The sequence below is a fragment of the Osmerus mordax genome, chromosome 24, assembly GCF_038355195.1.
Source record: "Osmerus mordax isolate fOsmMor3 chromosome 24, fOsmMor3.pri, whole genome shotgun sequence".
NCBI classification, from domain to species: Eukaryota; Metazoa; Chordata; class Actinopteri; order Osmeriformes; family Osmeridae; genus Osmerus; species Osmerus mordax.
The window spans coordinates 9,207,386-9,229,833 of record NC_090073.1 but is presented as its reverse complement, the minus strand read 5'-3'; the positions used below and the strand labels follow the sequence as shown (position 1 = coordinate 9,229,833).

General features: G+C 46.3%; 5 protein-coding genes and 1 long non-coding RNA gene across 8 annotated transcripts; 5 read left to right on the top strand and 1 right to left on the bottom strand.

Annotated features, from left to right (window-relative positions):
* The first annotated feature begins 1,001 nt into the window (after positions 1–1,001).
* Positions 1,002–1,957, top strand: LOC136932478 (uncharacterized). Its single transcript, XR_010874747.1, has 4 exons — positions 1,002–1,061; positions 1,441–1,546; positions 1,668–1,751; positions 1,903–1,957. It is a non-coding gene; the product is annotated as an uncharacterized lncRNA (long non-coding RNA).
* Positions 1,958–1,991: 34 nt separating this feature from the next.
* si:ch211-102c2.8 (uncharacterized) lies at positions 1,992–3,237 on the top strand. The gene is made up of 3 exons (XM_067228024.1): positions 1,992–2,117; positions 2,769–3,024; positions 3,152–3,237. The coding sequence occupies exons 1-3, from the start codon at positions 2,035–2,037 to the stop codon at positions 3,215–3,217; spliced, it is 405 nt and encodes a 134-aa protein (XP_067084125.1). The 5' UTR covers positions 1,992–2,034; the 3' UTR covers positions 3,218–3,237.
* Positions 3,238–3,672: 435 nt separating this feature from the next.
* ccdc117 (coiled-coil domain containing 117) lies at positions 3,673–6,935 on the bottom strand. The gene is made up of 6 exons (XM_067228022.1): positions 6,782–6,935; positions 6,133–6,366; positions 5,927–5,977; positions 5,486–5,758; positions 4,903–5,049; positions 3,673–4,757 (listed from the first exon to the last, which is right to left on the bottom strand). The coding sequence occupies exons 2-6, from the start codon at positions 6,285–6,287 to the stop codon at positions 4,520–4,522; spliced, it is 864 nt and encodes a 287-aa protein (XP_067084123.1). The 5' UTR covers positions 6,288–6,366; positions 6,782–6,935; the 3' UTR covers positions 3,673–4,519.
* A 323-nt stretch (positions 6,936–7,258) lies between these two features.
* Positions 7,259–11,528, top strand: tcn2 (transcobalamin II). Of its 2 annotated transcripts, none has more exons than XM_067228012.1 (10): positions 7,259–7,377; positions 7,477–7,550; positions 8,143–8,335; positions 8,502–8,671; positions 8,905–9,057; positions 9,320–9,486; positions 9,852–10,026; positions 10,280–10,460; positions 10,724–10,842; positions 11,045–11,528. In XM_067228012.1, the coding sequence occupies exons 2-10, from the start codon at positions 7,493–7,495 to the stop codon at positions 11,104–11,106; spliced, it is 1,278 nt and encodes a 425-aa protein (XP_067084113.1). In that variant the 5' UTR covers positions 7,259–7,377; positions 7,477–7,492; the 3' UTR covers positions 11,107–11,528. The 2 variants fall into 2 exon arrangements, with proteins under 2 accessions (XP_067084113.1, XP_067084114.1); XM_067228013.1 differs by having other exon boundaries at positions 7,315–7,374; positions 7,473–7,550.
* Positions 11,529–11,700: 172 nt separating this feature from the next.
* LOC136932653 (deoxycytidine kinase 2-like) lies at positions 11,701–15,218 on the top strand. Of its 2 annotated transcripts, XR_010874757.1 has the most exons (8): positions 11,701–11,935; positions 12,031–12,140; positions 12,275–12,474; positions 12,656–12,803; positions 13,631–13,746; positions 13,965–14,064; positions 14,426–14,590; positions 14,667–15,218. XR_010874757.1 is itself a non-coding variant. In XM_067227846.1 (7 exons), the coding sequence occupies exons 1-7, from the start codon at positions 11,758–11,760 to the stop codon at positions 14,450–14,452; spliced, it is 879 nt and encodes a 292-aa protein (XP_067083947.1). In that variant the 5' UTR covers positions 11,701–11,757; the 3' UTR covers positions 14,453–15,218. The 2 variants fall into 2 exon arrangements, 1 of the variants encoding a protein (XP_067083947.1); XM_067227846.1 differs by having other exon boundaries at positions 14,426–15,218.
* A 428-nt stretch (positions 15,219–15,646) lies between these two features.
* LOC136932945 (nodal homolog) lies at positions 15,647–17,763 on the top strand. The gene is made up of 3 exons (XM_067228266.1): positions 15,647–15,941; positions 16,532–17,346; positions 17,504–17,763. Exons 1-3 carry the CDS (start codon positions 15,647–15,649, stop codon positions 17,654–17,656), a joined length of 1,263 nt encoding a protein of 420 aa, XP_067084367.1. The 3' UTR covers positions 17,657–17,763.
* Positions 17,764–22,448: the final 4,685 nt, after the last annotated feature.

Sequence of the window (22,448 nt, the reverse complement as noted above, 5' to 3'; positions counted from 1 at the left end):
GAGCCGGGGCAGAGACGGAGAGGGAGAGGAGACACGCTCTGGGTCTGCAGAACACGGTGCTGGAGCTGCAGCAGGTGAGAGCAGCCCTGACCCCTGACCCCCCCACCCTGCAGAGGATCATCACCAGGACCACACACAGTCAAACCAGTCATTTCCCATCCCCGCCTCTCTCTCTCTCTCCCTCCCCATCCCTCTCTCTCTCTCTCTCTCTCTCTCTCTCTCTCTCTCTCTCTCTCTCTCTCTCTCCCTCCCCATACCTCTCTCTCTCTCTCCCTCCCCATCCCTCTCTCTTTCTCTCTCTCTCACTCCCTCCCCTCCCCATACCTCTCTCCCTCCCCTTCCCTCTCTCTCTCTCTCTCTCTCTCTCTCTCTCTCTCTCCCTCCCCCCATCCCTCTCTCTCCCTCCCCCCATCCCTCTCTCTCCCTCCCCTTCCCTCTCTCGGTCCCCTCAGAGGCTGCAGGAGCTGGAGCGTGAGGCATGTGGCCACCAGGGGGCGCTGGTGTCCGTGCAGGCCGCGCTGCACCGCACCCTGGGAGACGAGCACCAGGCTGAGCTGCAGAGACTGTGCACACGCATGGAACAGGTCACACACACACACATTCACACACACACAGACACACACACACACACACATACAGACACACACCGTTTCACAACATAACCAGTATACTGTCCTGTTAACAACTGTAACTGTTGTTAGAGCATTCAACTGCAGATCAAGTGATCGCGGGTTCAAATCCCCTCCTTAACATCACAGAAAAGTACAGCTAAACATACACAGGCTGTAGTTTGTGTTTGTGAGGTGACGGGGCAGGCTGTGGTTGCAGGAGAGACGGGAGGAGGAGTCACGGCTGGAGCAGAGGGCCTGGAGGGCGGAGGAGGAGGCGGGGAGGCTGAGGAGCCAGCTGGCTGGCAGGGAGGCGGGGGCAGAGGAGAGGACAGCCAGGCTGGAGCAGCAGGCCAGGCGCTGGGGCCAGGAGCTGGGGGCCGAGTGTGGACACCTGCAGCTGCTGCTGGAGGACAGCGGGGCCCCCGGGAGCCCCGACGAGCCCCCTCACTGGTACAAACATGCACACATACAAACACACAAATAAATAATACACTAGTAATCAGAAGGTCGCTGGTTCGAGCGGCGTGTTTGAGCGGCGAGAGCGCCATCAAGCACATGTGGACATGCAGGGCTGCAACTCATGCATGGATGAAGGGAGTCAGGTGGCTGAGCGGTTAGGGAATCGGGCTAGTAATCTGAAGGTTGCCAGTTTGATTCCTGGCCATGCAAAATGACGTTGTGTCCTTTGGCAAGGCACTTCACCCTACTTGCCTCGGGGGAATGTCCCTGTACTTACTGTAAGTCGTTTTGGATAAGAGCGTCTGCTAAATGACTAAATGTAAATGTAAATACCTTGCAGTTCCTCTACTGTGCTGTGTTTCTCCCTCAGTCCTACGGTGGCCCAGGCCATCCAGACCTTGCGGGCGCTCAGGGTTCAGCTGCAGCAGGAGATGTCCTTCCAGAGACGCAGTGCCCAGCACCTCAGCAGAGACAAGGTCTCTGACAGCTTCTTCTTCTTGTACTGGGGTTGTTTGTACGTCAACTTGGATACTAGTGTCTGCTAATTGATCTTCTTCTTGAACACACGTATGGAGTGTTTTTTTTCTTCTTCTGTAGGAGCGAGAGTTGCGTTTGCAGAGAGAACAGCTGGAGATGGAGAGAGAACAGGCGCTGGACTCGCTGAAGGAGAGACTCATCCAGGTACGCACATCACGATGTTCTTCAGAACCACGCTCACACAATACCACCCTCCACGGTGCTGCACGTGTGGACGGATTCTTGTGGTGTGCGTGTGCATTCACATGTGTGTGTGTGTGTGTGTCTGTGTGTGTGTGTCGTGTGTTCTTCACAGGAGCACATCGAGGAGCTGAGCAGAGTGACCCGGGCCCAGCAAGGGGGAGGCGAGGGGGGCGTGGAGGGGGGCGTGGCATGGTCCCTGCGCAAGCAGTTGCAGGATAAAGACCAGGAGCTCAGGCAGGTCCAGATGAACATGGGTCAGTGGAAGGAGCAGACCAGCGCTCGTCTGGCCTGCAAGTTTGAGCAGGAGCTCACCTCCGAACTGGAGAGGTAACGCACTGCACTGCACGGCAAAAACAGCCTGTCAAAATTAGAAATATTAGTTGTGAGCTTACTCATGCTTAAAACAAGGACATTTGACTGCCTGGATATATATATATATTTTAATAATGTGTTGTTTATTTAAATTAAGTCACAAGTCATTTATACTATAAGAAACAAGTCCAACTCAATTAAAAAATCGAATAACAAGAATACTACACTCACATGTAGAGTTATTACAGTGTGCAATGGCACTTTTCAGACCAACGTTGTCGTATTCCTCATCATAAAGAAACGACCTGTTTACTGTATATAGATTATCTAGAAATATACAATATAGTATATGTATCGTTTTTCAAATTCCATTGAGTCGGTTGTGTTTGCATCTCCACAGGTGCAAGGCACGGTTGTTGAAGGGGAGGTAACTGGTTTCAGCCTGTTTAGACTAGCCAAACCTAGTCTAGTTTGACCATGCCTAGATTCTGCTTTACTGACTAACCTTTATGCTCGACATTTCTGCCACTGGTGCATACGTGTCCCTTAGGTAGTTGTGTGTGTGTGTGTCTGTGACGTCCTGTGATGTGTGTGTGAGAAACATCCTGTGATGTGTGTGTGTGTGTGTGAGACATCCTGTGATGTGTGTGTGTGTGTGTGTCGTAGGAAGGCCCCCAAGGCCCGAGAGGAGAAACAGAGGACTCTGGACCAGCTGGGGCCCAGGTTCCCCCCCTCCTCTCCCCCCCTCCCCCCTGGGGCCTCCCCCCCAGACCTGGCCTCTCTCAAGCTTCTGCGGCACCTCCAGGGCCGGGTCCAGCAGCTCCGGGCTGAGAACCAGGCCCAGGCCTGCAGCCCCTCGCCCCCCAGCAAGGGCTACCTCAGCAGGGCCCCGCGGGACCTGGCAGGGTCCTACCTGGAGACGGTGGGTGGTCCGATTCAGCCGAAAGCAGATTTACTAACCATGCAGTAGAAGGGGACGATCACACACATCTGAATGTGTGGACCTGTGTCGTCTCTGGATGAGTGTGTTTTTTTCGTCTTGCATTCAGATCGCACCATCGCAGCACGGCGTTGGGTTCTGGAGCCCCTCGTCGTCCAGAGCGACCCAGAGCTGACTCCTCGACCAGGCACCACGTACGCATGACAAGAAGTCATTAAAGGACTTTCGTGTCCTTTAATGAGTGTCACTCGATCGCTCTCCCGTAGCCTGAGCAGATTTCGTAACTGCTTAACGACTGGCAGGTCACAGTGACACTGTTGACAGTACTGCTCGTCAAGTCGTCCCTTTTCTCAGCCAAGCAGTTTGGTTTTACTGCAGGGCTCAAGGTTGGGGACAGGGCGTGGGTGAATGAGTGATCTGGTTGCTGCATACCACAGAGATGACACAGTGGTCAGGAGGTCAGTGGCAGGGAGGGAAGCCCTCTGAACAGGCACGTTGTCTTTTGTAAGATTCACTTCCAGTGTTTCTACAGTTCTGTTATAAATCCTAACTTCATATTGTGTGGATTTGACCATTAAACAGTGTTTTTTTTTTTTTTACTTTGTAATTCAAATAAAAGAGAGTCACATCTTCAGCGACAGTCTTTATTTAGAAACAGATACAAAGTAGTAGCACTCAATGTTTCTATCAAGATGCATGTCAGGAGAATACAATCAAACTGTACGACTGTGAATATCCACAATTTCATTTTCACCAAAACGAAGGAAGTGTCAACTGTTTTCCCCCCATCTAAAGGAACACGACGACAGGTAACGGTCGAACAGCAAGCTCACATGCTTTCAAATCATGTGGGGAAAAAACTGGACTAAACCAGAATTGAATTGTCAAAATGCAACTCTGACAAAAAAAAGAAAGAAGCTCAAGCTGTCTGCCTTCAAACTAAGTAAAAAAGCCGTTTCATTCGTCTCTAGACACCAAAGATCTGGCTAAATACAACCCACTACTCCTGCATGTTGTGTAATTATGAGTAAATGGCGATATGAACACACAACATTTGCTAAGTGTCGGTTTCCTTCAAGGATATTGAGGCTATGGCAAGGTCACACAGTCCGTTGGAAAGTCTGAAATCTTACACATGTACTGGTACTGACTGTTAACACAGACATAGCTGGAGAAAAAAAACTAAATCTTTCTGGTCCCTTCTCGATGTCATGCCCTAAAACGCACCCCCCTCTGGATCCGAGTTAGAAGACATCTCCAAAGACGAGCACCGAGTGATTGTACCAACAACTGATTGCAATGCAAACTTGGCATTAATTTTGGCCAAACGAGCACAAAACCAGGAACCCGACACCACCGACACGCTGACCAGCAACCGGGCCTTGGTCTAAATCTGTCCCCCTGGCAACAGTAACATAGCGACGTCCAACCCATTCATTCCAGGCTGAAGCTCACGGCGTCAGGGGGGCGACCGTCTCTACAGCTCCATGTCCTCTTCTCCAGAGCTGCCCCCCGGGGGTGGGTAAGGCCCCCCTCGGGGGCCTTTGGGTGTGAGGGGGCCGGGGAGGCTGGGAAGGGGGCTGGGGGCCGGGGGCGGCCGGCTGGCTGCCTGCTGCTGCTGCTTGCGCTGCTGCCTCTGCAGGGTGCCCCTGAACCTCCGGGAGAGAGTGTCCTCCGGAGGGCGCCACACCACCAGCTCCATGCACGAGTGGCTCCTGGAGGAAACAGCAGAGGAAGAGGAAACAGGGAAGCCGTTAGCGAGCACGTGCAGCTCCCCAGGGAGACTCACACAGACAGGGGGGAGGAGGGGTCAGGAGGAGGGGGGAAGAGGAGGAGGGGGGAGGAGGGGGAGAGACTCACACAGACTGTGCCACCGTGTGGGGGAGGATGTCTGTGATGCCGCGTTGCAGCCCCAGCTTCAGGCTGTCTGACATCACCAGCACCGGACGCCTGGGCAGAGAGTCCACGTCCAGGTCCTCGTCCTCATCATCGTCTTCCAGGGTTATCCTGCGGTCACACAGGACAGCACAGGTTACACAGCAACACTGTACCACACAGGACAGCACAGGTTACACAGCAACACTGTACCACACAGGACAACACAGGTTACACAGCAACACTACCACACAGGACAGCACAGGTTACACAGCAACACTGTACCACACAGCGCCAGAACTGACATGCTGCTGCTCTGTGGTTTCTGTTATTGTCTTTGAAGGGTAAAGATTTCGTTATACATAGCACTTCTTTTAAACTGCAAATATGTCGTCCCCTCACACACACACACACTTTTTTATCAAGAAAATCATATTTAACGGCCCCATCCTCAGCTGTGGATAAAAGCGTCTGCTAAATGGATGAAATATAAATATAACTGGTTGCTATGACTAACTTGATTTAAGCTTGCCCTCTAAACTCAATTTAATCTTTTTTCTTCACTCACCTCTCTTCAATCTCCTGTAGTCTCCTCTGGGCAGCCTCCACCTCCATGAGGAAGCCCTCTGTCTCCTGGCGGGGCTGGGGCGCCCCTGCCAGGCCCTGCAGTAGGAGGGGCTGGACCGGGGCCGGGCAGGGCTGGGGCGGGGCAGGGCTGGCTGGCCCGGGCAGAGGACAGGCTGGGCCCGGTGACCCTGGAGGCCAGCTCTGACACATGCTGGGGCTGGAGTCTCCAGGGTCACTTCCCATCGTCAGTCTCCTTCGCTTGGCACTGCATCCTCTGTGGGTGCACACACACGCGAACACACATGCACTATTTGTACATCGCTTTGGATAAAAGCATGTGCTAAATTTAGAGACAGAAAATATTGTATGTGTTTTTTTCTTCTTTTTTTAAAACAAAGACCACATTAAATAGGATTGGTGCTTAAAAAAAAGAAATTCTCACTCATCATCTGATCTTCTCCTGTGCTTCCGTAGGCAACGTCTCTCCCAGCTCCTGAGACAACATATTTAGTTTTTTGTACTTGAACCAACACTACAAATCTGAGTAAAACATTCAGCCTCCAACATGTTTGAAAGTAAACAACACCGTGTAAGTAAAACGTAAAGTCAAAGTTAACGCTAAACGTTCGTTAAATAACCGACGCTTACGTGTTGGCAGGGGGTAGAGCCAGCAGTGAGTGAGAAGTGCTCGCTGGGCTGATGTTGAACCCCGACGTTTGGGGAATGCTAGTATGGCATGGGAATGGGTACATCGCAGGCAGAAACCCCAATTCGCTGCTCATCTGACTGGGGTGGTGATGCATTGAGCTTCAAGCTAGACTGCACGGCGGAGGGCCGGACGGAGAGCGGGGCGATGGGAGCAAGATAAGATGCTCAAATGTTCTAGAATGACAAGGGACACATGAAGCAGATGTATAAAGATTATACAAAAACATAACAAAATATATTATATTGCATTCATATGGTTCGTCTGTAACGTTAAGCATGCATTGTCATTTGATACGAGGGACTTGACACTTATCGTGATAACTTATTAGACAAAACAACTTCAGCTAACTTTAGCTAGCTGGTATAGCTAGACTATAGCTATACTACCAGTATCGACTCGCTTTTTAGCAGCAGTAAGGCATAGATATTCAACGTAAATGACTGTACCTATTCAAGGGTTGTGGCTAAGGCAAATATTTCGGAAAAATAAGTGTGGCCAGCGAGTTTTCCAACTTGACCCGCCCCCTGATTGTTGTTGTTGTGTCTGACTTGAGCCCTGTTGATCTCGGATTCAATACTGCGAACTCACCTGTAGGCCGTTTATCTGTTGTCGCTCCGTTCATTTACCGCCATTGTTTTCCACGGTTGCAAAGTCATTTATGTGATAATTTTGGGGCTGATTACTTAAGTGAATGGGTAACGTTATCGCGTACACGTCGGTTCAGACAGTGAAGCTTAGTAGAGGGTTGTGTCAAGTTGAGTCGCAGGAAAACGTCGTCATCACACATTCTAGATTCTAGAAAATACCGCAAAAGTCACATGGCGTTACTGGGTCTTGTAGTTTAGACACAAAAACGTATCGTATGAAAGCAACTAGCTTATTATTCTTGGTTGTAAAATAAAAATATTCTCGTGGAAATGCGCCTTTGTTTTTTAAAGCACTTAGCCCAACCCCGTGAAAAGTATTCATTTAATGATGCTTGATACAGCTGTTTTAAAGGGGTCTACACTTCTGCCGTGTCAGGTGACAGGTCATATGACCTAAAAAGCTATGTCAACATCAGGTCGTTCAAACTTGTTTTATTGGGTTGTCCCTACATTTAACTCAGTCAACTTGACTACCTCCGCAAGGTTACTTTCATCGCTGCAGCTTGTGCAGAAGCAGCTCGCGGACATTGCAAGGTTGGTTGGCATTGTTTTGTTATCAAAACCAACACGAGGTATAATACATGTATATCATGTTTACGATCAATATTTTAATCACATTTTTTTTTCTCCAGGTTCTCGTAGATTTTTCAGAATGTATGTCCTGTACATCTTGAGTGGGTTATTGGCACTGGCTAGCAGCAAACCATGTGGTAATTATCTTATTCTGACTGGTAGGACATTGTCTGCCTGTTGTTCCATAGCCTAACTGACCCTTAACCGCTTCCAATGTGATGCAAGTGACCCTGGGAAAGTACTGAGACATGTAACCTGACTCGCTGTTTGTCAGTGATTGAGTAATAGCGTATTTGTTCAAACGTTTAAACTAAACGCTGATCCCCTCTTAAAATAACTCTCAAAGCATATGTTTAAGGACAACTCTTTTATATCTGTCTGAAAGATTTAAAAGTAACTTCAGTAACAGTGCGTATAATCCATGCACTGTGTAAATACCATCGAGGACAATGAAAACTGTCTGGTGTGTGGAAACTATACTTTTTGGTTATTAAGTTGCTGAGGTCTGTGTCTCCTGTCTTTGGGTTAGTGTGTTACTGCTGATACAGCAGAGAAATGTGGCCTGTTGTACTGACCTTGATGACACAGTGCGAGTCATTTTTATATGGTGTCAGTCAGTTTTGTCGCCATTGACAAAACGTTTTTCTAGGCACATTTCCAAGAGCGCTATCTGTTTGGTGATATGTGAAGTATTACATGGGAAGTTAACTGAATGTGATGTTTGTCCAGAAACTGCCGAGTCAGATCACAGTGAGCTGCTCCTGTCTCTGAATAAGAAACTGCTTCGCTCTCTGGAGGACCAGGTCGCCCTCCCCAATCCCAGTGTGCACCTGGCCCTACGACTGTCCACTCATCACAACCTCGACAAAGAGAGTAAACACCTCAATGCGCTGAAAACACGGCTACACGACGACATCGAGAGGTACGCGTACACCTAGTCCAACGCCTCGTCGTTTCGTATCAAGGGAACACTTTGAGCGCAGAACCCTTCACATTTTTTTAATAGCGTTTCTGGAATATGGATTATCGTTGTGCTGTATTATTTCACATGAAACAGATTAGTCACTCTTAGGTTCTTGCTCCCCCAGCTCTCTGTCTAGGGGCCAGGCTGTGTCTGGACGGCTGGCCCTCTACGTGCTGGCCCTGAAGGCCTCCTGCTACGACCTGAACTCCCTGACCTTCACGCTCAGCCAGAAGAGCGAGACTCTGCTGACTCACCTGAAGAGACAAATGGAGCAGGAGAAGGAACACATCGCCTGTGAGTGCTCAGTGTTAGATTGCAGATCGAGAAGAACACCCACCTGTTTGTTGTTCTGGAATAAAAGCGTCCGCTAAATGAATACATTATCATTATCACATTATTTAAAGGGCAATGCAATCCTAAACAAGCCAACTAGGAATAACTACCATGACTGTAAGACACTGTTGCTACGATAACTGGGACTTGGAACTTACAATAACTTCTTTAGCGATGCCTCCTCTGTTCCTTAGTCAGCCATCGTCCCTTGACGACCTACTATCAGTACTCTCTGGGCGTGCTAGCTCTGTGTGTGAGCGGGGTCCGCGTCAACGCGCACGTCAGCAACAAGCTCATCAAGGCCGTGGAGCACGGCCACATCAAAAATGGCGACTTCGACTGTATCGGTGAGTGTGACCGAGGATACCGCCTTAAACGTGTCTCTCCCAGCTGGAAGTTTCGTCTGTAACTGTTCGGTAAGAGAGCAGTAATACTCACAGTAATAACTGTGAGTACCATGTAGTCTGAGGCCTTCCCACAATGCCTCTCTCCCTGCCTTTCCTGTCACATGTCACTTGAAACTGTCCAATAGAGCGTGAAAAACAAAATACAATCACATACTGTATACAGTATATAAAAGATGGCTGTCGCTTGGTTCTGTCTCTCCAGACAGTTTGGCCATGGCTGGGATGGCGTTGCAGTGCGTGAAGAACGCTGGGCTGCCGGATCAGGCCTCGCTGGATCAAGCCCTGGCCACCATCAGAAACAAGCTCCTCACCTCCAGACGGGCTGATGGTCACATTGGTAACGAGTACAGCACAGGCCTGGCAGTACAGGTAACCATGCGGACACTTCCTCTCTCCAGACTGGAGTAACGATGATGTGTGAGTGTGCAGCTCGATGGTTGGAGCATCTGTCTGCAGATCTAGAGGTCCCAGGTTTATCTAACCACCTCCCTTGTCCATCGCTTTGGAAAAAAGCGTGTGCTAAATCAAAACACTATCACGTTTCAAAGTATGATTTATTCATGAATAAGATCTCTTCATGACCTACACATGTGACTATCGAAGAAATAGAATTTCAGGAAATAGAATTTCAGGAAATAGAATTTCAGGAAATAGAATTTCAGGAAATAGAATTTCCTAAACCCTGACACTAACCCTGAGGCGTTTGTGTTGTGTGTGTCGACTGTGCGTCACAGGCCCTTCTGGCGATGGGCAGCCAGGTAGAGGAGTGCGCTGCGTCCATGACTGCCATGAGGTCAGACGCCCGGGGGGGATCCTACTCCAACCCCATGGCCGTGTCCCAGACCCTGCCCGCCCTCCAGCACACCTCCTACCTGCAGGTGAAGGACAAGCAGTGCCGCGACGAGGACGGTGAGCACAGGAACACTTCCATGCACAAAGATCAGCTCAGTGGTTAGAGCAATTGTACCCCCATCAGTACGTCGCTTGGGATGACAAAGTCGAACATATATATATATATATATATATATATCCTCCTGAAGGATGAAATTGTACGTGCTTAATGAAAACATTACATTGTTTACATTACAATACAAAGGCAAATTTAGTTTTAAGTTAGGTTACGGAATTTTCTGAATCTCTCTCTTTGGGTTTCCCCCTGCAGGCAGCCTGGTGCTGGAGCCTAGGGAACCTGTGGTGGTGCTGCCCAGCCGCGCCCAGGTGGGGCTGCAGGTGGAGGTGGTGAAGTCCAACGGGGCCGCCACTATCTTCCAGGTGGACGTCCCGGCCGGATCCTCCCTGCTCGACGCCCTGGAACTCCTCCAGCAGAAGAACCAAGACTTCACGTCAGTCAAACACCTTTTTTTCTATTTTTATTTTTTAAATATATATCTTTTGTGTACCTTGATTCGTAGTTGGAGATGAGAGACGATTGTAAAAATTTAAAATGTATATCCTTGTCAGATCCTTCAACCCAGGACAATGACAGCAACACACAGGGTCAGGGCTGCGAAGTAACTTGTCAACTTGAAGAAGCAGAACCTGATGGTTCCTGTCCCTTGTCCCCCTCCCCCGCCTCCCCCGCCCACCTGGGGCCCCTGTCCTGCAGGTTTAAGAAGGAGGACAGCCTGTGGGGGCCCTTCCTGAGTGTGGTGAACAAGGAGAACGCCAGGCAGACAGATCGGAGATACTGGCAGCTGTCCTCCAACAGTGCTGCTCTAAGTCACGGTAAGAACACAGCCATGGATGGAGCAATCACACACACACACACACACACACACATGGACTCACACACATACTCTCTCACACACACACACACACACATGGACTCACACACACATACTCTCACACACACACACACTTCACATACTTTGAACCAAGATGGTCCATCTGGTTTAGTTACTTTTGCGACCTCTGTCTCTCTTTTTAGGGATCGTCGACTTCAAGATAGAGAAAGCTCAGCACATCACTATCAGAAACGCAGTGTACTGAGAGCCTGGGGGAGGAGACCAGCGTTTCAATTTCCTGTATTCTGTTGGTTAAATCAGCATGCGAGTGTCAGAACTGCTTGGAGATGAAGGCGAAGGAGAAGGAACATTTTTGATTGTTTTGATTCACAAGCTCCAGGTCACCATATGTAAATCTCTCAGTATAAGAGATTATAGTAAGAGATTTATCACTACATGTATCCAGTTGTGTCATCTTAACCTCAAATCAGATTATTCAAATTTCAGTTAACCTCAGTTTAATAGAGCTATCGCAGTTTTGATTACATTTACATTACATTTATGCATTTAGCAGACTGATTACTATGACTGAGTGACTATGACATTTGTATTTTGTATATAATTGCTGTTATATTCCAAAAAGTTAAATATGACTAATTTGTTTTTAATAAATGGGTTTGGATGTTTACCTGACTTGTTTGAGTGCATCTATTTCTAAAAGCGACGAGAGGAGGTTGTGTCAGAAGCTGACAGCAGGGGGCAGTAGGGGTCTGTATCGTTCGCCCAGGAAAAAAACCCGGAAACAAAACGTCTCTATCATAACCTTACGGCGCCGGCAGAACACGTGAGAGACCAAAGCTTGTGAAACCTTTCCCTTTGCAAAAGTTCAAACGCTTCTAAATGGCATAATGCCGTCATGGCGGTCGGAGTGTTATCAAAGTACTGCTGCATTTTGTTGAGTGCAACTGCGAAGCGGTTTATCGGTTCTGAACAGAGGCGGATTATGAGCTCAACCACGGCTAGACGGGCGACCAAGCGCTCGCTGTCGAGTTTGACAAGTCAAGTAAAGAGGGTATCTATTGAAGGCAACATTGGTAAGTGACTTCAAACCTGAAAGAAGTTTGACATTAAATTCAGTCACGATACGAACCAAATCGAAATCATTGTTTATTTCTTGTTTGCGTGTCAGCGGTGGGAAAGTCAACCTTCGCTCGGCTTCTGCAGGCAGCTAAGACGGACTGGGAGGTTGTCTCTGAACCCGTTAGTAAATGGCAAGCAATAGAGAGCAGCTCTAGCCAGGTAAGATAACCCCAATGTAAAATGTCTAAATACATTTACAATTTAAATCCAAAGTGACGTACGGATAGTCCTGTAAACCAGCAGTGTGTACCACAAATGGACGTGACATCGGTCGTTGTTTACTGTTGTTTCAGCAGAGCGACCCAGCCTCCCAGCCCTCCTTTAGTAACCTCCTGGAGATGATGTACCAAGATCCTAAGCGCTGGTCTTACACATTCCAGACCTTCTCGTGCATGACCCGCCTGCGGACTCAGCTGCAGCCTCCACCGGCCCGCCTGCTCAGCTCCCAGGATGCACCTGTGCAGGTGTTTGAGCGCTCGGTATACAGTGACAGGTGGGCTGAAAGGGAGCATTGTCAGGCAGTATGACGTATGCAGTATGACGTATTCAGATACAAGGTATACCTCAGTGGAAGAGAGTTTGACTGGATCAAGAGGTCACAGATTTAAACCACACCCCTGTATGTTGCTTTGAATAAAATCAAAACAAACAGCTGCTTGTGGTCGTGTCTCTAGGTATATCTTTGCCGTGAACATGTTTGAGCTGGGCTGCATCAACGCTACAGAGTGGTCGGTCTACCAGGATTGGCACTCCTTCCTGGTGGAGCAGTTTGGCAGCCAGGTGGAGCTGGAGGGTGTTATCTACCTCAGGGCCCCCCCACAGGTACAGCCATGGACACACACACACACACACCATCTCTCACTCTCTCTGACACACACATATCATCTCTCTCAGTGTTTAGTAGAGCTTGATAGTGTTCATGTATAGTGTTCAGTAGTAGCTGGTGGTGTTCATGTATAGTGTTCAGTAGTAGCTGGTGGTGTTCATGTATAGTGTTCAGTAGTAGCTGGTGGTGTTCATGTATAGTGTTCAGTAGTAGCTGGTGGTGTTCATGTATAGTGTTCAGTAGTAGCTGGTGGTGTTCATGTATAGTGTTCAGTAGTAGCTGGTGGTGTTCATGTATAGTGTTCAGTAGTAGCTGGTGGTGTTCATGTATAGTGTTCAGTAGTAGCTGGTGGTGTTCATGTATAGTGTTCAGTAGTAGCTGGTGGTGTTCATGTATAGTGTTCAGTAGTAGCTGGTGGTGTTCATGTATAGTGTTCATTAGTAGCTGGTGGTGTTCATGTATAGTGTTCAGTAGTAGCTGGTGGTGTTCATGTATAGTGTTCAGTAGTAGCTGGTGGTGTTCATGTATAGTGTTCAGTAGTAGCTGGTGGTGTTCATGTATAGTGTTCAGTAGTAGCTGGTGGTGTTCATGTATAGTGTTCAGTAGTAGCTGGTGGTGTTCATGTATAGTGTTCAGTAGTAGCTGGTGGTGTTCATGTATAGTGTTCAGTAGTAGCTGGTGGTGTTCATGTATAGTGTTCAGTAGTAGCTGGTGGTGTTCATGTATAGTGTTCAGTAGTAGCTGGTGGTGTTCATGTATAGTGTTCAGTGGAGGCTGGTGGTGTCAATGTGTAGCTGTAGAGGTTGTATCTGCGTTCCACCAGACTTGTATGGAGCGCCTGGGTCGTCGCGGGCGGGTGGAGGAGAAGGAGGTGGAGCTGGGCTACCTGGAGGGACTTCACACCCAGCATGAGCGGTGGCTCCTGGATAAGACCACCAGGTGAGTCCTGACACCTGACACGCCAGCGCTGAGCTGCTGTCAACCATCCAATCATCACGCTCTGTTTGTGGAGCTATCGTCTACGCCCCCAGAACTGAGCCTAACCCAAACGAAGCCCTCAACTTAAACTCTGATGTTAGAAAACAGGGCAAGTTGAACCTAGTCTTCTGGGTCCATGGTGATGCACTGTGATGTTTAGTTTGGCTCTGTCTCTGCAGGCTGCACTTTGATTGGTTGACGAAGGTGCCTGTCTTGGTGATCGATGCGAGCGTCGAGTTCGAGTCGGACCCTGAAGTACGTGCCGAACTCGTCTCACAGGTACGCTGGCCGTTTGGGCCCCATGTCGACCCGCACTCGAAAAAGCTTCCCAACGTTTTCCCCTCGCCTGTGCAATGTGCATGTCGTACCACATTCCACCACACGGTGGCACACTTCCAATACTCCTGCAATGAACCAAAACACAAGTGTCAAAGATCTTCCGCTTATCATTTCTCACAAGTGTTTTCCACGTGAAGACTGTGTGAACTACATTTATATCTTATTGAAACTATGATCTAACTTCCACTTTTATGACATTTGGCACATTGTGTGTGTCACGTGTTCTGTATTGAAATGGGATCGTAGATTAGTTTTTGATGGTGCTGATGACACACATCCTGTTATCACTTCCCCTCCACAGGTTAAGGACTTCTTCAGTGGATTATAAGAAGCTGCCACAAAGATGATGTTTTAAATCAAGAAGTTAACCTTTGAACCTCAATAACTGAAACACACTCACAGATGGAAACTTGTTACAAAGCTGTTTATTCCAAGTAGTTTTAATGACCTGTCAATTATTTACGAGGTGCTATATGTATCTAAACAGGAGAACGGGTTAGTTTCACTTGAATTAAATCTGAACTTTTCTTACAGGGTAAGAGCCCATTAGAGTCACTTAGGATTCAAATAGGATTAAGCTATGGCATTTATAGTGGCATAAAATATGGAAAAGTTCAATTCCAGCGTTTAGGTATCTAGTGTTTTGTATGTTTCAGTCCCAGATTAGATGGAATTTAAAGTGAAGTGTCCGTTATCCGTTGTGCGTCATCCATGGACAAACTGACCAGGATATGCCAGCACCAACATATTGAAAAGAGCAACATTTCTAACTCTTCCAAACTGTAAATACATGTGAAGTTCTCAAATATAATTAATCAGATTTTTTTTAATCGTATTCTGTAGCCTATTGTATCAACAGAATGTAACAATTTTACTACTTACTTGTAAATTACAATGTTATTTAGTTGTTTAACTTGTACTTGTATTAAGGCATCTACGTTGCTTGACATTGGATTTATTTATTGAAGAACCTCAGCCTAGAAATGTTTATCTGATAGCTGTTAGATATGACCTGTAGTTGTTGTGATGTGACCTTTGAACTTCTGCTACCTCTGGGTCTCAACTTACATTTTGAAATAAAAATCTTATCAGGATTCATGTCTCGTATAACCCTTTTTGATTTCACTATCATTTGAAAAGGTTTCAACTAATGTTAGTTTTTCAGCGTTTTTACAGTCAAAGGAGTGAAGGAGATGGTGCATATGCACCTCAAAGAGATGGTTAGTCCCTATGAATACTAATGCCTGGATAATTTCATAGAACAATGACCTTGGATCAGTGTGTTTCCCCTCCACACCCCCATCTCTCTGATGTGCATGGGGGATCAGAGGGCTGGCAATGACAGGGTCATCAAAGGGCAGCTGTCCACTATAAAAGCAGTGTCTCGCGGTCAGACTGCTCAAAGCATCAGTACACACCAGGACCAGTACCAGCTGGGCGAAGCAGGCTCGTGTCTCACATTTTCAAGCGAATCCGAACTTTACGGAAAGACGTTACGGGTGACCGATCGCTGTTATAAAGGATGGGAAGTTTTGCACAATGGGTTCTCTGCGCGTGCCTTTTCTGCTTCTCCCCGCTTGTCAGCCCGACGCACGAGAGCCACGAGCCTCGGTTTCAAAAGAGCCTGAACAATTCAGAGTCTGGACACGTGAGCACAGCTTTCCATCCAAACAGGTACCCGCTGTATATGATGCAGCTGTACCGCTCCTTCAAAACTTCGGGTTTTCCACAGTCCCTGGCTGTCAAACCCGTGAGCGCGCACAGTGACAGGCCCACTCTACGCGATTCTGACTCCGTACTCAGTCTTATTGCAAAAGGTAAGCTATCTATTAGCTATTTCTAACATTTCGGTTACAAATGAGGTAAATAGGCCTTCAAGTTTGCAAACAATATGCACTGTACGCACGTAGGCTTTAGCCTAGGCGGCATATGTCATGTAAAGCATTTGTTTTCCCTTTTGACTTCCGGTGTTGTTCATACACTAGTTTGCAGTGAAATGTTTCAAGTATTAGTTTTCAGGTATGGCTATTGCAGATTGACCTGTATTTCAAGCAAGGGGGTAGACAACCAGACGACTTGGTTCCCTGCCCTCTCCATCACTGCCACCCTTATCTACGTTATCGGATCCTCCCTTTGTACAACCCAAGTGTCAAAATGCTTATTCGACTTTAAAGGGTTTCTCTGTTTTATGTGAGTGGGTGTGTGTATTAGCTCCTCAGACGCCCTAGCACGAGGGGGTTCAATACACATCCGGTCCTCTCCTCCCTCCCTCTCTCTCTCAAGCGTTTTGGCTTTTTCTGACTACAGCAGATTGGACGTATCTGTGAGGACTGCAGCGCGTAAAGTTTCTGCCAGCTGTCTCTTCAGTCACGTTATGGTGTTTAACGACTCTCTTCTTTATTTCCAGGTTGCCATCAAGTGGAAAATAAATGGACCGTTACCTTTGATATGTCCTCCATCTCCGCTGCAGACGACGTACAGCTATCCGAACTTCGGATCAGACTACCGGCTTTTTCAGCCTCCAAACGCGTCACCGTAGACATTTATCACTCTCGCCAGCAGGACTGCAAACCGAGTAGCACTCCATGCCCGGAGGAGAAGCTGCTCCTGGGCAGTTTTGGAGCGTCCCCCGGCGATGCAAAGTCCACATGGAAGGTATTCAACGTCACTGCCTTATTAAAGTACTGGCTGCACCAGGGAGACAAGCTGGCGAAGTCTGAGGCGACGGTGGAGGATGTGATGGAGGCAGAACACGGGAGCGGGGCGGAGGAGGACCGGGAGGTGGTGGGCATGCCCCGTCGTGGACATCTGGGTGAGAGGCACAGCAAGCGTCATCTTACAACTGACCGGGTCATGATGGTCATCTTCTCCAAGCACAACCTGCATCAAGGTGGCCATAACATGTCCACCCTCATACACACTGTTGAGCGCTCCAAATACGTCACCATGGACCGGGTCAGCGGTGGACCGAACGGCCGACGCCACAAGAGAAACCGGATGGAAAGGGTACGGTTGGGTGGTGTAATTGCGGCCACTGCGTCTCCGTCTGAAGCCGTCCAGCGGCCGTTATGTCGGAAGGTGGACATGTGGGTTGATTTCGAGCAGATCGGTTGGAACGAGTGGATCGTCTACCCAAAGCGCTACAATGCTTTCCGGTGTGAAGGAGAATGTCCTACACCGGTTGACGAGTCCTTCCAGCCCACTAACCATGCATACATGCAGGTAAGATACAGTCGTTTCTCTGTGTGCTCTGTTGTTTTGGAATCATAATCATACAGAGCCTACCTACTCCAGGCCTAGAGAACAGAGTTTATAAATTACAACTGAATTAAAGCGCGATATGAAATAGCTAACTTTTTCTGTTTTCCGGTATTTGCAGAGCCTGTTGAGACTCTACCATCCCGAAAGAGTGTCTTGCCCCTCGTGCGTGCCCACGCGCCTCAGCCCGCTGTCCATGCTGTACTACGAGAATGACGACGTGGTCCTGAGACATCACGAGGACATGATCGTGGAAGAGTGCGGTTGTCATTGACGACCGGTACACATACGGATTAAACACTTAAGGACACTTGACCACACGAATATTATTTATTTTTTATCACTTGGTTATCTGTTGACGCTGCTGTCAGCGATCCAAGATACTTATTGTACCATTTGATGATCCTACTATGCACTAGAGTTCAACTGTATTTTATGACAATCTTCACATTTTATCCATGTCATGACATGTTTTGTTATTTACAGCAATTGAATGTTTATTTTTTTGTAGAAAATGTGTGCGATTATAATATAGGATTTTTTTCTATAGAATTATGTAAATGTAGGCTTTGTGAACTACATGACAATAAATACAACTGAATTAAGAGAACCCTGAATCTGTCATAACAGTATAATAACAGTGTAATAACTGTAATAACAGTATACTAACAGTATAATAGTGTAATAACCGTATAATAACAGTATAACAACTGTGTAATAACAAGTGTAACAACAGTGCAGAGATGGCAAAAGTACACACATCCTTCACTAAAGTAGAGGTACAGATACTCATGTTTAAAAAGACAGGTGAAAGTTGAAGTACTGATGTACTATTTCACTCAAGTTACAGTAAAATACGCAGGGTTCGAATTACGGAGGGGGCTTGGTTTTTTTTTTCATCCAAAACACACATGCTATCCCCTTTGGTCATTTCATACAAAACACACATGCTATCCCCTTTGGTCATTTCATCCAAAACACACATGCTAACCCCTTTGGTCATTTCATCCAAAACACACATGCTAACCCCTTTGGTCATTTCATCCAAAACACACATGCTAACCCCTTTGGTCATTTGATCCAAAACACACATGCTAACCCCTTTGGTCATTTCATACAAAACACACATGCTATCCCCTTTGGTCATTTCATCCAAAACACACATGCTAACCCCTTTGGTCATTTCATCCAAAACACACATGCTAACCCCTTTGGTCATTTCATCCAAAACACACATGCTAACCCCTTTGGTCATTTGATCCAAAACACACATGCTAACCCCTTTGGTCATTTCATACAAAACACACATGCTATCCCCTTTGGTCATTTCATCCAAAACACACATGCTAACCCCTTTGGTCATTTCATCCAAAACACACATGCTAACCCCTTTGGTCATTTCATCCAAAACACACATGCTAACCCCTTTGGTCATTTCATCCAAAACACACATGCTAACCCCTTTGGTCAATTCATCCAAAAAACACATAGTAACCCCTTTGGTCATTTCATACAAAACACACATGCTAACCCCTTTGGTCGTTTCATCCAAAAAAAAACACATGCTAACCCCTTTGGTCATTTCATCCAAAACACACATGCTAACCCCTTTGGTCAATTCATCCAAAAAACACATAGTAACCCCTTTGGTCATTTCATACAAAACACACATGCTAACCCCTTTGGTCGTTTCATCCCAAAAAAAACACATGCTAACCCCTTTGGTCATTTCATCCAAAACACACATGCTAAACCCCTTTAGTTATTTACCCCAAAACACACAAGATAACCCCTTTGGTCATTTAATCCAAAACACACATGCTAACCCCTTTGGTCATTTCATCCAAAAAAAACACATGCTAACCCCTTTGGTCATTTCATCCAAAACACACATGCTAACCCCTTTGGTTATTTACCCCAAAACACACAAGATAACCCCTTTGGTCATTTAATCCAAAACACACATGCTAACCCCTTTGGTCATTTCATCCAAAACACACATGCTAACCCCTTTGGTTATTTACCCCAAAACACACAAGATAACCCCTTTGGTCATTTAATCCAAAACACACATATTAACATTTTTGGTCATTTCCCCCAAAACACACATGCTAACCCCTTTGGTCATTTCATCCAAAACACACATGCTAACCCCTTTGGTCATTTCATCCAAAACACACATGCTAACCCCTTTGGTCATTTCATCCAAAACACACATGCTAACCCCTTTGGTCATTTCATCCAAAACACACATGCTAACCCCTTTGGTCATTTCATCCAAAACACACATGCTAACCCCTTTGGTCATTTCATCCAAAACACACATGCTAACCCCTTTGGTCATTTCATCCAAAACACACATGCTAACCCCTTTGGTCGTTTCATCCAAAAAAAAACACATGCTAACCCCTTTGGTCATTTCATCCAAAACACACATGCTAACCCCTTTGGTCAATTCATCCAAAAAACACATAGTAACCCCTTTGGTCATTTCATACAAAACACACATGCTAACCCCTTTGGTCATTTGATCCAAAACACACATGCTAACCCCTTTGGTCATTTCATACAAAACACACATGCTATCCCCTTTGGTCATTTCATCCAAAACACACATGCTAACCCCTTTGGTCATTTCATCCAAAACACACATGCTAACCCCTTTGGTCATTTCATCCAAAACACACATGCTAACCCCTTTGGTCATTTGATCCAAAACACACATGCTAACCCCTTTGGTCATTTCATACAAAACACACATGCTATCCCCTTTGGTCATTTCATCCAAAACACACATGCTAACCCCTTTGGTCATTTCATCCAAAACACACATGCTAACCCCTTTGGTCATTTCATCCAAAACACACATGCTAACCCCTTTGGTCATTTCATCCAAAACACACATGCTAACCCCTTTGGTCAATTCATCCAAAAAACACATAGTAACCCCTTTGGTCATTTCATACAAAACACACATGCTAACCCCTTTGGTCGTTTCATCCAAAAAAAAACACATGCTAACCCCTTTGGTCATTTCATCCAAAACACACATGCTAACCCCTTTGGTCAATTCATCCAAAAAACACATAGTAACCCCTTTGGTCATTTCATACAAAACACACATGCTAACCCCTTTGGTCGTTTCATCCCAAAAAAAACACATGCTAACCCCTTTGGTCATTTCATCCAAAACACACATGCTAAACCCCTTTAGTTATTTACCCCAAAACACACAAGATAACCCCTTTGGTCATTTAATCCAAAACACACATGCTAACCCCTTTGGTCATTTCATCCAAAAAAAACACATGCTAACCCCTTTGGTCATTTCATCCAAAACACACATGCTAACCCCTTTGGTTATTTACCCCAAAACACACAAGATAACCCCTTTGGTCATTTAATCCAAAACACACATGCTAACCCCTTTGGTCATTTCATCCAAAACACACATGCTAACCCCTTTGGTTATTTACCCCAAAACACACAAGATAACCCCTTTGGTCATTTAATCCAAAACACACATATTAACATTTTTGGTCATTTCCCCCAAAACACACATGCTAACCCCTTTGGTCATTTCATCCAAAACACACATGCTAACCCCTTTGGTCATTTCATCCAAAACACACATGCTAACCCCTTTGGTCATTTCATCCAAAACACACATGCTAACCCCTTTGGTCATTTCATCCAAAACACACATGCTAACCCCTTTGGTCATTTCATCCAAAACACACATGCTAACCCCTTTGGTCATTTCATCCAAAACACACATGCTAACCCCTTTGGTCATTTCATCCAAAACACACATGCTAACCCCTTTGGTCGTTTCATCCAAAAAAAAACACATGCTAACCCCTTTGGTCATTTCATCCAAAACACACATGCTAACCCCTTTGGTCAATTCATCCAAAAAACACATAGTAACCCCTTTGGTCATTTCATACAAAACACACATGCTAACCCCTTTGGTCGTTTCATCCAAAACACACATGCTAACCCCTTTGGTTATTTACCCCAAAACACACAAGATAACCCCTTTGGTCATTTAATCCAAAACACACATACTAAAATTTTTGGTCATTTCCCCCAAAACACACATGCTAACCCCTTTGGTCATTTCATCCAAAACACACATGCTAACCCCTTTGGTCATTTCATCCAAAACACACATGCTAACCCCTCTGGTCATTTGGTTCAAAAACACACTAATCCCTTTGGTAATTTCATCCAAAAAATACATGCTAACACCTTTGGTCATTTGATCCAAAACACACATACTAACCCCTTTGGTCATTTCATCCAAAACACACATGCTAACCCCTTTGGTCATTTCATCCAAAACACACATGACCAAAAAGGTTAGTATGTGTGTTTTGGATTAAATGACCAACTGGGTTATCTTGTGTGTTTTGGGGTAAATAACCAAAGGGGTTAGTATGTATGTTTTGGATCAAATGACCAAAGGGGTTAGTATGTATGTTTTGGATCAAATGACCAAAGGGGTTAGCATGTGTGTTTGGGATCAAATCACCAAAGGGGTTAGCATGTGTGTTTGGGATCAAATCACCAAAGGGGTTAGTATGTATGTTTTGGATCAAATGACCAAAGGGGTTAGCATGTGTGTTTGGGATCAAATCACCAAAGGGGTTAGCATGTGTGTTTGGGATCAAATCACCAAAGGGGTTAGCATGTGTGTTTTGGGGTAAATCACCAAAGGGGTTAGCATGTGTGTTTGGGATCAAATCACCAAAGGGGTTAGCATCAGGGTTCGAATAATGGGGGGCTTGGGGTTTGACCCCCCAATTAAGACTTGGACCCCCCCAACACACTATCAACGGAAAAGAGAAATTGTTTATGTTACGTGGTGTTACGTTTGGGGGGATGGAGGAGCAGGAAATAAAGGTGACAGGTTGAGCGCCTCGCGCCCCCTGGCCCTAACTAGCACGAGATGAAGTGACAGAAGGGAAGGTTAAGACGCACGTGTCTCCATCTTTATGTGAAATTCAGCATTTAATTTCATACTGTTGTAAAATGTACAGGAGGGTAAGGGGTATTATATT

Excerpts from the sequence above, each read along its gene's own strand:
- tcn2 (XM_067228012.1), top strand. The coding sequence starts at position 7,493 with ATGTATGTCCTGTACATCTTGAGTGGGTTATTGGCACTGGCTAGCAGC. Across the intron at positions 8,672-8,904 it reads GGAGAAGGAACACATCGCCT|TCAGCCATCGTCCCTTGACG; the intron begins GTGAGTGCTCAG and ends TCTGTTCCTTAG. Across the intron at positions 10,843-11,044 it reads CAGTGCTGCTCTAAGTCACG|GGATCGTCGACTTCAAGATA; the intron begins GTAAGAACACAG and ends CTCTCTTTTTAG.
- LOC136932653 (XM_067227846.1), top strand. The coding sequence starts at position 11,758 with ATGGCGGTCGGAGTGTTATCAAAGTACTGCTGCATTTTGTTGAGTGCA. Across the intron at positions 11,936-12,030 it reads ATCTATTGAAGGCAACATTG|CGGTGGGAAAGTCAACCTTC; the intron begins GTAAGTGACTTC and ends TTTGCGTGTCAG. Across the intron at positions 12,141-12,274 it reads TAGAGAGCAGCTCTAGCCAG|CAGAGCGACCCAGCCTCCCA; the intron begins GTAAGATAACCC and ends CTGTTGTTTCAG.
- ccdc117 (XM_067228022.1), bottom strand. The coding sequence starts at position 6,287 with ATGCATCACCACCCCAGTCAGATGAGCAGCGAATTGGGGTTTCTGCCT. Across the intron at positions 5,759-5,926 it reads AGGAGAAGATCAGATGATGA|AGGATGCAGTGCCAAGCGAA; the intron begins GTGAGAATTTCT and ends GTGCACCCACAG. Across the intron at positions 4,758-4,902 it reads CACACGGTGGCACAGTCTGT|GAGCCACTCGTGCATGGAGC; the intron begins GTGAGTCTCTCC and ends TGTTTCCTCCAG.
- si:ch211-102c2.8 (XM_067228024.1), top strand. The coding sequence starts at position 2,035 with ATGAACATGGGTCAGTGGAAGGAGCAGACCAGCGCTCGTCTGGCCTGC. Across the intron at positions 2,118-2,768 it reads CTCACCTCCGAACTGGAGAG|GAAGGCCCCCAAGGCCCGAG; the intron begins GTAACGCACTGC and ends TGTGTGTCGTAG. Across the intron at positions 3,025-3,151 it reads CAGGGTCCTACCTGGAGACG|ATCGCACCATCGCAGCACGG; the intron begins GTGGGTGGTCCG and ends TCTTGCATTCAG.
- LOC136932945 (XM_067228266.1), top strand. The coding sequence starts at position 15,647 with ATGGGAAGTTTTGCACAATGGGTTCTCTGCGCGTGCCTTTTCTGCTTC. Across the intron at positions 15,942-16,531 it reads ACTCAGTCTTATTGCAAAAG|GTTGCCATCAAGTGGAAAAT; the intron begins GTAAGCTATCTA and ends CTTTATTTCCAG. Across the intron at positions 17,347-17,503 it reads CTAACCATGCATACATGCAG|AGCCTGTTGAGACTCTACCA; the intron begins GTAAGATACAGT and ends CGGTATTTGCAG.